Source organism: Ostrea edulis, chromosome 2 (genome assembly GCF_947568905.1).
Source record: "Ostrea edulis chromosome 2, xbOstEdul1.1, whole genome shotgun sequence".
Lineage (NCBI taxonomy): Eukaryota > Metazoa > Mollusca > Bivalvia > Ostreida > Ostreidae > Ostrea > Ostrea edulis.
This window is the reverse complement of record NC_079165.1, coordinates 66,988,144-67,002,412: the sequence shown is the minus strand read 5'-3', so window position 1 is coordinate 67,002,412 and position 14,269 is coordinate 66,988,144. Positions and strand designations below refer to the sequence as shown.

At 34.7% G+C, this 14,269-nt stretch overlaps 1 protein-coding gene across 1 annotated transcript; it reads right to left on the bottom strand.

Annotated features, from left to right (window-relative positions):
• Positions 1–1,010: 1,010 nt before the first annotated feature.
• Positions 1,011–14,178, bottom strand: LOC125680548 (ubiquitin-protein ligase E3A-like). The gene is made up of 11 exons (XM_048920231.2): positions 14,036–14,178; positions 10,674–10,721; positions 10,055–10,425; positions 7,122–8,305; positions 6,662–6,806; positions 4,844–5,049; positions 4,208–4,375; positions 3,767–3,922; positions 3,491–3,564; positions 3,230–3,373; positions 1,011–2,925 (listed from the first exon to the last, which is right to left on the bottom strand). Exons 1-11 carry the CDS (start codon positions 14,083–14,085, stop codon positions 2,805–2,807), a joined length of 2,667 nt encoding a protein of 888 aa, XP_048776188.1. The 5' UTR covers positions 14,086–14,178; the 3' UTR covers positions 1,011–2,804.
• Positions 14,179–14,269: the final 91 nt, after the last annotated feature.

The window sequence follows — 14,269 nt, the reverse complement described above, 5'->3', positions numbered from 1 at the left end:
TGACCTACAAACTACAATGTAGCATCTCTAGTGACCTTGATCATGAAAACTTGTATTACTTAAGAATCAGGACCAACAGAGACATGGAATCTCCAGATATAATAAAAGGATGTGACCTACAAACTAGTATCAAGGTCAGGTTACCTTGACCTCTCACCTGAACATAAAAAGTGATAAAAAAAATTCAGAACCAGGTCTGATAGGGACCTGGGATGTTCAGTACAAACTACTATCAAGGTGAAGTGATATTGATCCTAAAAGCTTGTATAACTTTAGAACCGGGACTGATGGAGACATGGGATCTTCAGAAATGATGAGAGGATGTAGGACCTACAAACTAGGATCAATATCAAGTGATGCCAGTTTTACGGATTTAAAGGAAACAAATTTTTTTTTTAAAATCAAGGTCTTGGTGATTTAGGGTTTTTAAATGAAATTAAAATTGGTATGGATTTTGTGCAAGGGAGTTAATACATGTAGGTGTGGGAGAAAATAATAGTACTCGGTAAAAGGCCACTTTTACACAGCCAGTACTTCGTTTGGAAGACTTTATAATTGTCAGATTATTATCGCATCTTATGGCTTTTTCTGTCCACCTGTTACTTTTTCATGTCCGAGTCATCTTCCACACCGAGGAACAGGACTATCAAACTTAATCAGCTGCTGGGGAAATTTGTGTCACATGGAATTGTATGGCTATATGTATGCTCAAGAGCAGTCATATCTTGAGGCCTAGGACCATCAAACTTGGTCAGTTAATGCATGGGAGGGGAACGAGACTTCGGCTCCATTGCGCCAATAGATTTGTAACTAAGACAAACCTGTTGACCAACCTGGCTTGGAGATTTGACTACTATCCATGCAGTTACAGGTCAAATAATCTGGTCAACAGGTACAAAAGCAATAAGCATCTGTAAGGGGGGGGAGGGGTGTACATATGACTATAAAATTTGGAATTGGGTGAAAGTTTAATGCATCTTTCTTTGAATAATAAAAAATGATAACAAAAATGCTTTTAGTTTGCATTTATTGGTCTCGACATGCTATTGGACAGTTCACACTTTATTCTATTCATACGGAACTTATAAATAACTTGTCATTTTGCAATTGACTTCAACTGACACTGGTAACGACTGAGAGTAAGTTGTGGATGAGAATCTCCTACAGATGGATTTCTCTTGTCATGATTTCATCATTCATTATCTTTCTCATCATTCCTGTAACAAAGCTCAAGAAAAAGTATGGTCTCCTTTTTCAATTAAATACACTTTGCTTCAATCTTTCAAGTACATATACATGTATACAAAAATTGAAATCCACAACACACACACAACAAGCTGAACTTAATTTTATCATTCCAAAAAATTTCATACTGGTATGAAAAAAAATACAGCAACAGATGTTGCAGTAAGTCAAAGAATAACTTGCAAGTTTTGTTTAAAACATATAACTACCCAAGGATACTAAAAATGTTTTCAGACAATACACGTTGTGCTTGTACAAAGGGCGTTATTAAACTTACACAGATTTTTTTCAAGAACAACATCGAACTTCGATTAATAAGGCTGTATACAGTAGTAATATATAGCAGGCTAAGATCAGCCATATGCTGGAGTAATAGTTATCAAATGGACATCTGCAAATAATTCAACTTAGAATTAGTATACATGTAGTTACATACCTGTAGCCACTACAGCTTCTCAGTGTATCAATTATCATCAAGATTCCGTTTTTAAATCATTATAGAGCAATTTAATTTAAGTATTCCCATAACTATTTTGCTGTGATCACAACAGGTATGACAAACCTTTCTGTGTCTTACAGATCGCACTAGTTCTTATGAATGTCAAATGGCAGACATTTTCATTTCATGGGTGCATTTCTTCACCAATTGCTCAATAAAACTGCTTCTCTAAATTTATCATTGATATCTGAAATCTATGTGACCCCTTTTGGTGCATACCAGGACTTGCTCCGCCGCAAAGCATTCAGGAATATTCTAGGCTGTCATCTATGGTATAAATAACTTTCCAAATTGGTGCATTTAAAAGAACCCATAGCTCTTCATATAATATTTGTCTTGCCCTATATGGTCTATAATTAACAAACATGTACAATGAATATGTTAAGTACTCGAGGTTTTGTTCATTATCCACAAGAAGTCATTAAAATTAGTTTTTGCATTTAAGGACGATGAACCTACATGTAATATCAATGCTTTAGTTTGCTACTGCATACACTCAAATGTGGTTGTCGTGGGGACTTATAAACATATTTATATGGATATAATTTGTTTTGTGTAGTGCATTATTGCTTTTATCACACACAAATACATGTATAAATACAGTAACATGCAGGTATGTTTCATTACAATTGTTGTGTATTTAGTAAATACATATTGTACTACATTTATGACTAATTCTTACACAATTTCTTGCAACATTCTAATGTATAACTGGCCCTGCAATAATTTCAGCCATTGACGTTTTTTTGCCTTCAATTTCAATGAAAAATAATTGCTTTACATAAGTCTGAAATACAAATAAAAGATTTTGATTTAAAACATTCTTCATGGACATTTTCCTTTGCCAGTACATTTTATATTTGCCACACTTCAAATGAAAATCTATCCCAGTAACTTAATAACTATTTAATTGAATCATTACATCATAGGTTTCTCTATCTTATATCAATGTACAAGCTATTCATCTCAGTTGAAGGGATTAGGTTCACCATCCTTAAAGAAACACATATAACATATACATTTGATGTATGAAGAAACTTGGCAATATACATAGTACATATCACAGCATTCCGAAGCCTTTTGAGTAATCCACTGCCTTTTCTAGTCTGTCTTTCAACTTCTCCTTGGTGGAATAATCTGGCAGAAGTAACACGTTAAAACAGGTATGAGCTGTTGGTAGTCTGTAAGAAAAATTTGAATCGCATTGCTAATCGGTGTGTTGTTCAACATGATACTTTTGTGAACAATTGTGGTTCTGACCCTGGCCAGACAAAAGCTCTATGATTCTATGACCTTGACCCCCAAATTCAAATGAAGCTTCTAATTTGTACAGCTTACAAGTTCAGACCAAAGTAAAAATTGCAGACATACAAACACAAATAAGCTTCCAACCTTCAATTCTGGGGGCATGAAACATAAGATTAAATGCCTCAATTGTATTAGCTGTACATTGCTGACCTTCAAAAAGCCACTAAGGATGCGTACCTGTCAGAATCCGGACCATTTCTAGCAATGATCAGCTTGATCTTTGAGAGTCCTCCCACAGGGACTCTGTCTGTTCCTGTGGTGAACTGTAACAAACGTCTTTTCTGATCCTCTGAGAAGTCATGCACTATCTCCCAGAAATACCTACATATTTGAAATGAAAATTGTAGTCATGGCATTTTCTTATAAATGCATAAAACTATAAAATATCTCTTAGCATACCTATAAACACGTATAATTCATACAAATAAAGGATCTTACTTAATTGTTGGGGAGTCAACTGTGAAACCTCCATCATATTCCGTTGATTTTTGTAGATCGTAAAAATCAAAATGCTGTAAAATAGATCCAAAATAATTATATCTATAATAACCTGGGTATGTACTGTACATAATCAAAATACAAATGTAGATTTCAATCAAAAATCAAAATATATCTTCACACAAAAATTACTACTTTAGAGATCATGAACCATTACTGAACCATTTTAAAATAATAAAATGCTTTTAGGCTTGAGATCATGCCACAACTTTTTACCATGCTTCCACAGATCAAAAGTTCCACTTCCTCTGGTTGGAAGAGAATGCGAAGTGGACTTTCATTGGTCACCAGGTTAAATCCTCGCTTGAATGCTCGGAATTGTTTCTCAATGGCTTTATTGAGAATGAAGTCTGAATACAGGTCAACAAATTCCTATATACAATAAAAAAGTATATTATATATCATACATATTATGCTGATATTAATGGATCTAAAAAATTCAAGTTATGTACATGTACAATGGTAGGCAATATTTTTACTGCAACACTTTGGAATCTGGCTTCAATTATAGTGGCCACTATATACATTGTAGCATGGCTTTATAGCAAACTGATTTATTATACAATATCAATGGATTAATGAATGTCAATTAACCAATCAAATTACATGTTACAACTAAAATTGTGTAATTCGGTATCAGCTTCATTCAGAACTTACCTTTTTATTTTCCTGACTGAGATATATTTCTCCTCCCTTCTCTTTTAGTTCATGAGTCAGATCACATCCAAACACATCTTTGTAGCCAACCTTGAATGGCTGCATGAACACATCCTCAAAGTCATCTCCTTCATACTCCAGTATCTGCTGTAGACTAGCATACAGTGTCTGCAGATATGAAATAACATGGATCACAATAAGTGCAATGGAGCGAACATTTCCACTACAACAGCTGTATTGATGAATTTGGTATATTGCGACATGTATATTATCCACTTCATTTAGCAAGCTATGATAAATGTAGATACAAACTTGTGTTTAATACAAGCAAATTACTGTTATTTACTAATAGAAAAAATGCTTTTATTCACTAATAGTAAAAAAGTACCTTTAAAAAAAATGAAATCTCTCATTATAAGTAGCATATGTGGCATTCAGTCATTCTATGAACAAAGATCTGACCTTCTAGCTACATGTATTATCAAATAAAGAGAGGTTCTAGTTTCCTCTGTAATGTACATACTGGTAATAGCATACTGTAGAAAGGAAGTTTTGATGATAACAAATGCTCTCTTCCAGATTAAATCACAAAAAATGTGTTATAGATTAAATCAACAATGTACACATTGACTTTACCGGATCCAAGTCTTTAAGATCCTGGAATCTGCCTTTCTTTCCCATGAGCTTGCGATACACGACTGAGGGGAAGTGGATGTCTACAATGGTGCTGTTGTATATGGCTAGTCCAAGCACAATTCCAATGAGAGTAAATTGACCATCATTTTCGAAGGACGTTGGGTTAAACCAAAACTGTCTGGTATGCTCGTTGTGAGTAAACATGCCTACAAAAAAGAAATGTGCCTATATTTGGTCCTAAAAGGTGCGTGTGTGTGTGTGTGCCAAATAATTCTGGCAAATCAATTTTCTCATTATGCAAAAGGACTGAGATTGCAAAGTGCACTATCATCCTGCAATAATTAATGCCTTTTCTGATAACATCATAATTAAAAAGGATTTTCCTTATTTGTGGAAAAATGTAAGGAAATAAACAATATCAACATACATATACGATTTGCTTTAGGAAAAGGTGAGCACTTATTAGATAATGTGATATTCTCAAACTGTAAATGTCCTTTTGCTTGAGGTCTATCTTTCCTGATCACAAAACTACTGTGCAAAGACCTGTTTTTAATCAATTTTGATCAAATTGATGTATTTGTGATGTCATCATTCTAACAAACTCTAGCCCACAACATCATAATTCAATTTTTGAAAGAAATATGTATGTACATATAGTAAGATAAGAGTGTACATCTTAAAAACCCATATTGTGGTCATGGAATGAAGGAAATTAAATCTGCACTACATGAGAATAAAGATATATCATAATGTAGAACTTTGAATCCTATTGTGGTTTTGCCATGGGGATCATGGTTTAAACTAACTTGAATCTACAAGAGGATATTTGCATAGTAATTTCACTATTCACTAATTGTACCCTTAAACTTTGAACCCTATTGTGACCCAGTCATGGAAATTATGGTTTGAACAAACTTGAAACTACACTACATGAGGATGCGTGAATATTAGTTTTACAAGTTGAGGTATATCCTATGGAAAACTTTTGAATCCCTGTTGTGGCCCTACTCTGGCCTTGGGAATCAAAGTTTGAGTAAACTTGAATCATCAATATGTGAGGAATCTTTCAAACAGGTCTTGCTTTTGCTATTGCAGTACTTCTTGAGAAGATTTTTTAACCACCCCATCCTATTTTCACTTTCCTTAAATATCTTTCCTTGGAAGAGGGTATGTCCCTTCATTTGAACAAACTTGAATCCCCCTTACCTTAACTGCTTTGTAGCTAGTTTGTTTGAAATTGACCTTGTGGTTCTGGAGAAGAAGTCAAAATGTTATAACAAAAAAAAATTTTAAAAAAATTATAATAAATGACAAATCTTGATCTGAAAGGTTCACTTAAACCTTCAGCTCAAGTGAACTCATACTTGTATTTGAAAGTTGTGGTGGTAATATGATGTGTATCTACATGTGCAAGTAGATTTTTCAAAGCCATATTATTGAGAGAAAAAATCAGCAAATTATCAAGTTTGGAGAATTTTGCAATGATATTCATGTTTATTACATCATCAATAAAATGCTATAATTACAACTATGTGTAATATACAATATACTCATTTTAATTTCATTTGTGGTGATTTAAAATTTATTTCATAGTGGAGTTGATCAAATCTACTGACTTATTAAAAGAGTTTTGTTATTTTCAAGGGTTGATTTTGATGGTTATGACACTGTTCTTTCATGAGAAAGAGCAAAATGACAAACAAGTGATGGAGAATAGGCAGCACAATCAATTGTGCATGCTGATCATGCAGGATGCCCTATTTCCTATCATTTGTTGATAGTATTTCAAGTTATACAAGTTTACAAACAACTTACCAAAATCTGGATTAAAAATTTCTTCTACAACAAGCTGGAAGAACTCTTTAGACACACCCCCTTCATCCATGGCATGTTCACCCTCAAACTCCACAATCAGCTGTTTCTTTAAGTCCTGGGGGTTGTCCATAGCTGTCATTTCCAACTGTCAACATAATCAGGGGAAATGTGTTACTGTACATTTCATGAAATTCATTATTTCTGTCATACAAAATATCAGTAAGTGCTACTGCAATTTTTCACATTGGAAACTTCTGTTCCTTTATGGAAAGGACATACATAGGAAGTGCCTCCTGTCCAATCCTATCGTGTCAAGTTCATATGCATAATACTTTAAATCTAGATTGAATATTGAGAAGTGATGTTTATCCCTTAAAGATCACCAGCTTACATATAGCAGTGAAACTACAACTGAAAATACCCATCATGTTTAATCTGTAAATGCTGCTATTTGACTTACATTAACTAAGGCATCATCTATAAGGTGTTCTCTTCTCACTCGGAGTCGCAGGAAAGGGGTGGGGGGTAGGCCTCTTAGAAACGTATTTAAAATGGAAGATCTTCTTTCATTAAACATTCTAACCCTGTTGTCAAAATACATGCAGGTATGTTTAGAAGCAGTTGTTAATATAAAGCTGTGATTCATAAAAGAAAACTTAGACTCCATCTTGCTTTTGTAATCAACCTCAATGTCCACATATTCATTCAAAAGTTCATTTACAAATTCGTCATAAGAAACTAAGGGTGAGCGACAGTCCATCACAGAAACACTCAATTCCTGGGACAGGGGATCCTCTTTGGGTTTACTCAGGTCTTTGTGCTCGTGACCCACTGCTCCTTCATGTAACATGTCCTGCAGGCTTTCTTCTGTATCATTCACTTCTTTCTCCTCTGCAAGAATAGTATCTGGGTCCATTCCTCCTCCTACTATGCTGGCATAGTACAGAATTTTCATCACTTTCGTGGCACCTGCAATACCTTCATCTTCATTAAGTTGGTAGACACGACCCCATCGCCCATGGTTTTGTGCAATTTTGACTGTAATCACTTGATGGAGGGTTCTTGTCATCTGCAGCAGCCAGTCAGCTCCAAAGGTGGACCAGATTCTGGCAAGTTTAGCCTGTCCTGACACAGTCATGTGACCCAGTGCTTTGCAGAACTCTGGAAAGGAGTTTTCCATTATTTCTTGGTGCTCATCAAGAGGAATTTCCATCACAATCAAAAATATATTAATATAATTGGGATTCTGTTCCAAGGGTCTTCGATATCGGAGTTCCATTTCCACATTTCTTGATAAACTAGACAGAGCGTTCACTAAAGCACCTTGGTAGGGCAAACCTGGAATCGTCAATAAGGCTTTAAATGTTCTTCGAACTGCATCTAAATCCAGAGAATGTGCTAATTCTCTGTCACAAGAATTAACTTCAGAGTGGCTGGTACTCCCGTGTCCAGAGCCTTCTTTCTTTATATCATCATTGGGACTAGTCTGATCCTCCTTTTTGCGGAAACTCATAATCAACGAGTCTGCATTATTGAATGTGGCACCAGTCACACGGATGAGTTTGGACCAGTTATTTTCCTCCTCACAGTCTTTTATCAGCTTCAAAACCTTTTCTTCTGTTAAATAATTTATTGTTTCAGCAGCTGAAACATACAATTGAAATTTATTACTCAGAAGTATGATGTAAACAAATTGTGTTTGTGAAACACAAATGCCTCCGATAATGGCCAATGTCACAAGGACAAATATCTTGGTATCAGTAGAAAGATCTTGTCATAAGAAATATGCATGTGAAATCTCAAAGCTCTAATATTTACCATTTTGAAGTTATGACCAATGTCAAATTTTTTAAAAGTAGGTCAAACTCCAAGGTCAAGGTCACAAATGTTGGTACCCACGGAAAGGCCTTGTCACAAGGAATACTCATATGAAATATTAATATTAAAGCTCTAGCACTTACTTTCAAAAGTTATTAGCAAGGTTAACGTTTCAGACAGAATGACAGGACAAAAACAATATGCTCCCCCGATCTTCGATCTCGGGGGCATAAAAAGAAATGGTTCGAGTTATTTACTAAAAACCTGATTATATATATGCATTGTGTGAACAGTGGCACTGGACTATATTCTAACAATGGACAATATAACATAGGACTATATTCGAACTTTTTGAACATAGGAACAAATCAAATGTTTACTTTGTCACTGAATTAAAAAATAACTTATTATTTGAGTTATTATAATACTAATATACATGTATATACAATGTATGTACAAGTGTACATTACAAAACTGAGCTATTTCCAACAATTCTTGAAAAGAAGAAACAATACAACATTAATACAAGTATGTGAAATCCAATGCCCCCCTAGCTTAACCATTTTTAATTAAGGCGAATTTGACAGTGACCTTGATAAATCACCCTGACTTTGTAAAAGTTTAAAATTTAAAGCTAAATTCTGTAATGGAAGTAGTAGATAAGCAATTACTGTTTTGAAATTTGTTGTCAGTTAAAAGATTCATACAAGATACTTGTTACTAAATATAATACACAATATCACTGACAATTAACCTCCTAGAAACACTAGTCTTTCACAATAAACTATAACAATTATGCAAAAAGCAATATGATCCCTTGGGGCATAATAATTTTACAGTGTATACCAATTTTGGTTTCAGAAAGTATAGAGTGCAAGTGTCTTTGAATATCAAGTTTACAGTATTAATTACATCACCTTGTTTATTACCTCACATTTAAAGTATGGCATCAGGATTAAACTCAGTTTTCACTTATCAATGAAGTTTACAGGTATTGCAATAATATTTCATAACATCATTATTAAAGGTATCTACATGTATCTTGAAGTTAAAATGTTTGGGGGGGGGGGGGGGGGGGGGGTTAAAGTGGTCAGGTCAGTCTGGCAAACAATTCTTTTTAAATGACACATCATCATCTACAGAAAAAAGAATTTTGGCTGAGAGCTTTGTGTTTTTCTTGTTTTTCTTTTTGCATGGGGGGGGGGGGGGGGGTGTTTCATCAATTTAATTTGGTATCAATGAAAAGGGGTTTACACAATAAATGTACATATCAAATTTGAACCTTGAAAGTAAATACATAATAACATCCACATTTCAATTACAAAGTTAAGTCTCAACCTAAATTTTTAGTGACAAACAGACAGTCACTAACTGACTGATAGACAAGATATATCCTGGCGCTTACATCTAACAGAACACAAAATTTGCTATTTCTGATGAAAATAATTTGTAGATGAGAATAATTTGTAGATAATATATCTGATCTTAAAACACACTATAGCATTCTGTAAAGTAATTAAGGCGTGACAGATTGATTTCATATCATACAAACCAAAGGAGTACACAATAACTCACCTGGAGTAGGAATAGGTTTTATAACATTGCATGTTGATTGTTGAGAGAACAGAGCAGTTGTCTGCCCTTTGGACGATGACGGCTTTTCCTCCAAGATGACTTTTGGTGTTGTTACTATTTCTGCATGACTGACTTTTGACGGACCTGCCGTATTTTCTGCACGTGGTACCTTGCTAGGCTGTGATCCACACAACTCAGCTTTCCCTTTGAACAGGTCAATTGCTTTAATGGCAAGTTCATTCTTTGTTTTGTCTTTCAATGAAAATGTGGGACAAGAAGCACAATCTACATTCTGACAATGTTCATTTCCACAGCCATCGGTAAGCTGATAGTAATATCTCTCTATCATCTGCCTTGCTGCCGCACGCTTCCTACAGATTGAATATTTCATTACAGAAAGCTAAAACTGACAACCTGAACTTATATTTAAACAACTGTGAAATGTGAACCAAATAAGATATTGGAAAAACATATCATTAGCATTAAATAAACAATACAGATGAAGTTTTCTACGTTTTTTCCCCTCAAATATTTTAATAGATTCTTTTTTTTTTTTAAATCTTCCTTTTTAGCATAAGAATGAATGTTATTAAAATGATAGGGATCTTCTCTCACTTACATTCCGTCTCCTGTCTCCGGTCGATGTTCTGACAAAGAATTGGGACCCCTGAAAATAAAAATAACAACATGAAGAATCTGAATTTTGCAAAGAATTGGAATTGATTTTACTTTTTCCAGTCTCCAAAAATCAAATTACCTGCACAAGCCAATGATGACAATGTTTTTGCTAGGTATTATATTATAATGATATTACATTGCCAACTATTTTTTTATCATGAACATTAAAGAACTAAAAGCAGCAAATACTGGCTACATGTATTTATATATATATGTATGCTTGGCAAAAACTACCACCAAGCCAAACTAGGATATATATTAACTGCAAGCTAAAAAACAAACTGTGTATAGCAGTTCTTTCATATATGAAGTGTTGTTTGGAAATTATGGAGACATAATTTTTATTTGAAGAGTCAAGAGCTAGAATAAAAAGATTTAAACAAACTTTAATGGAACAAAATTTTTACAGATGTTCAAAACTTCATCTTTGTAGCGACGATAAATAAATTGTTGTGTTCAGTTATGCCAAATACATCAATTTATTAATATGAAAATCAAATTAACAGGAGTCTGTACTCTGGTTTGCATAATTTACGTGATAAAATCACCCAATCAGCAATCTTCTACTTCATTGCTTAACTTTGTGACCTACTCAAGATAATTCTTCTAGTAAAAAGTTAGACTAAGGGCAAGATCAAAAGTTCAAAGTCTGACAAAAAACTAAATTCACATTGTTTTCACCAAGACATCCCCCCCCCCCACCCCCCCCAACTTACACTAAATATGATAAATGTTGAAACTAATCGATTAACAAGTAAAAATGTATGAGCATAAATAACACTCTGCAATACCTTTTCTACTGTTTATTCACAAATAAAAGTGCACATCAAAACTATTAAATTTTCATTAAAATGTAATATTATGTTGTTTTCAACAATCACTTGTCACTTCTTAAAAATTTATAATCAAGGGTCCACATCCATGGAGGCATGGCAGAATTAATATGGTCACAGAGCTGACAAAAAATGGTAGTGATAACAAAATAATTCCAATACACTGACATTAACAATGCAATGTGTCTACATTATCATACAAGTAAACTAACAACAATGGGGAATAATTTTTTTTATCATTTTCTCTGTTAATCTCAGCTCGATTTGTCTAGGCTGGATATTTGAACTGATGCCTCTACAGAGAGAGACGTCAGTCCAAATATCTAGCCTCAACAAATCTTGTTGAGATTATGTCTCTGTATATTTGAGTGCATGCCCTTTTGGTTTCCAACTATAGCACTTGTCAATTTAAAGAAAAAATCATTAGGACTGATTTAGAGGTAATCTCAGTGAGATTCGTTGAGGCTGGATATTTGGACTGATGCCTCTTCCGAATCTCAGACCAGTGTCACACAAAGTGATTCGGGAAATCTTGCCTGAAGTTCGGCTGCTTGTTGCGATTAAAATTGGTTAAACTGAATTTCTTGTCCGCTTCAACTTTTTGCCTTAGTCATCCTATTAACTCCCTATCACAATGAAACATGTATTTCTTACCTTTACATGGTGTAAATCCCACAGTAAATAAAGTTGGCTATTTTTGAAGCCGTTGCAAATGGTCACCATTTCATATTTACCTACTCAACACGGAAGAGTTCAGATAGTATATTCCATGATAGTTTGTACTACAATTGGAGATACAGAACTTACTGATTGACAATTACTTTATACAAAGCATTTTAAGCATAAAAATTAAAAGTAATAAAAAGAAAATTGTGTAATTTTTAACCAATCCATTTGAACGCGTCCTAAACTATCAGAACTCTTCAGTGTTGAGAAGGTAAATATGAAATGGATGCCATTAGCAATGGCTTAAAAAATAGCTAACTTTATTTTCTGTGGGATTTACGCCATATAGAGGTAAGAAATGCATGTTTCATGGACCTGGCTGGTCAAGCCTGAAGAAGACATCCACTTTGAGACTCTTCTATCTAGGCTCAAAATAAGAGATATTGCTGAAGTTCTCCAATACGCAACTTCCGAGATATCAGCTCTTCTGTGATAGAGGTACATTTAGTGTTCTGTTGAATGCTTGGGTGGGTACAAGATGTATACATATATACTATAGACTAACTATGTAAATACGGATAAAAGTAGTCAAAGTGTAAATTTTGTTTATATCAGCCATTGGTATACATTAAACTGACCATATCACGAATAATATTTGACTGAATTAGGCCATTAAATTAAATATGAAATTATTTTTTATTTCCTCTTCTGCACGAGTGATATTTTATTCACAGAAAAATGGTGATTATTGATATTTGTTTGAGCTATTTTATTACTAAACTTTATACTAATAAACTTACTAATATTGTGTGTCCCTTCAGTTTGGGTGGTTGCATGATGTCTGATAATCGGCATTTAGGCAATATATGAAGGCAGCGATAAGCATTTGTACCCACCGCGTGTGGAAGATAGTATGTTTTGTGTCTCACTGTGCGTAAGAATTCCACAAAGGGAAAGAACTATTGGGCAACTCGGAAATTGCGTATTGGGCATGCAGAGATGGCTTGGACACGTTGAGCGCAGCACAAGCTGGATCTCGCAGGTCAGATGCATGAACATTGTAGCAAGCGGGGCCAAGGCAGACCAAAGCTTTCTTGGGACAAACTCGTGAAGCGTTATCGTGTAGCCCTGAACATGGACTCTACCAACCCACTGGATCGCCATGCATGGAGAGGAAGACTTCGCTCGCGCTCTTGACACAGACAGACGGGCTACACCCTCGACATGAGGATTAATACATGGCCTGTATAATCAAAACCAGTTGTTGATGATGATGATTGTGATAGGGAGTTGATAAGACGTCTAAGGCGAAAAGTTGAAGCAGACAAGAAATTCGATTTAACCCATTTTAATAGCAACAAGCGGCCGAAGTTCAGGCAAGATTTCCCGAATCACTTTGTGTGACACTGGTCTGAGATTCGGAAGAGGCGTCAGTCCAACTATCCAGCCTCGACGAGTCTCACTGAAATTAATTTAGAGGTTCAATAAGGGTAAACGAACAACAAGACTCTGGTATGTGAGAATGACTGAAAGTAGAATGTACATGTCTTTGACTGTGTGAATAAAAGACATTCAATCATTTTCTCCACCTACCTCCCAAAATTGATTCACATAAAATAAGGAATTTTCTTGCACTAACCACACCTGTTCACGAAGTCTACCATAACTAACTGTTAAAGTGTGTATATAGCCTCACAGAAATGAAGTAGAAGATGATACGGGACTTTCGTTTTCGTGGAAAGTACACATCTTGCATCTGACAGCACAAGGAAATAATTTATTGTGTTATCAGAAAATACAATACCTTGCGGCAGAGATTCCACTTTGTTCAGAATTTTGCTCGTTTGGGTTCATACGAAATTTTTGTATTTTCTAATAAATTTGGTCTTTCATGCTTCTTTTTCATCCATATAGAACAAGAATAGAATATTATGTCACCAGCCAGTTGTTTTCTGTCGCCATCTATGAAATCTCGTACACAATTTCTGACGAGATTTCAGTTAGAATAAAAACTAAAACTCAATATTACATTGCAATG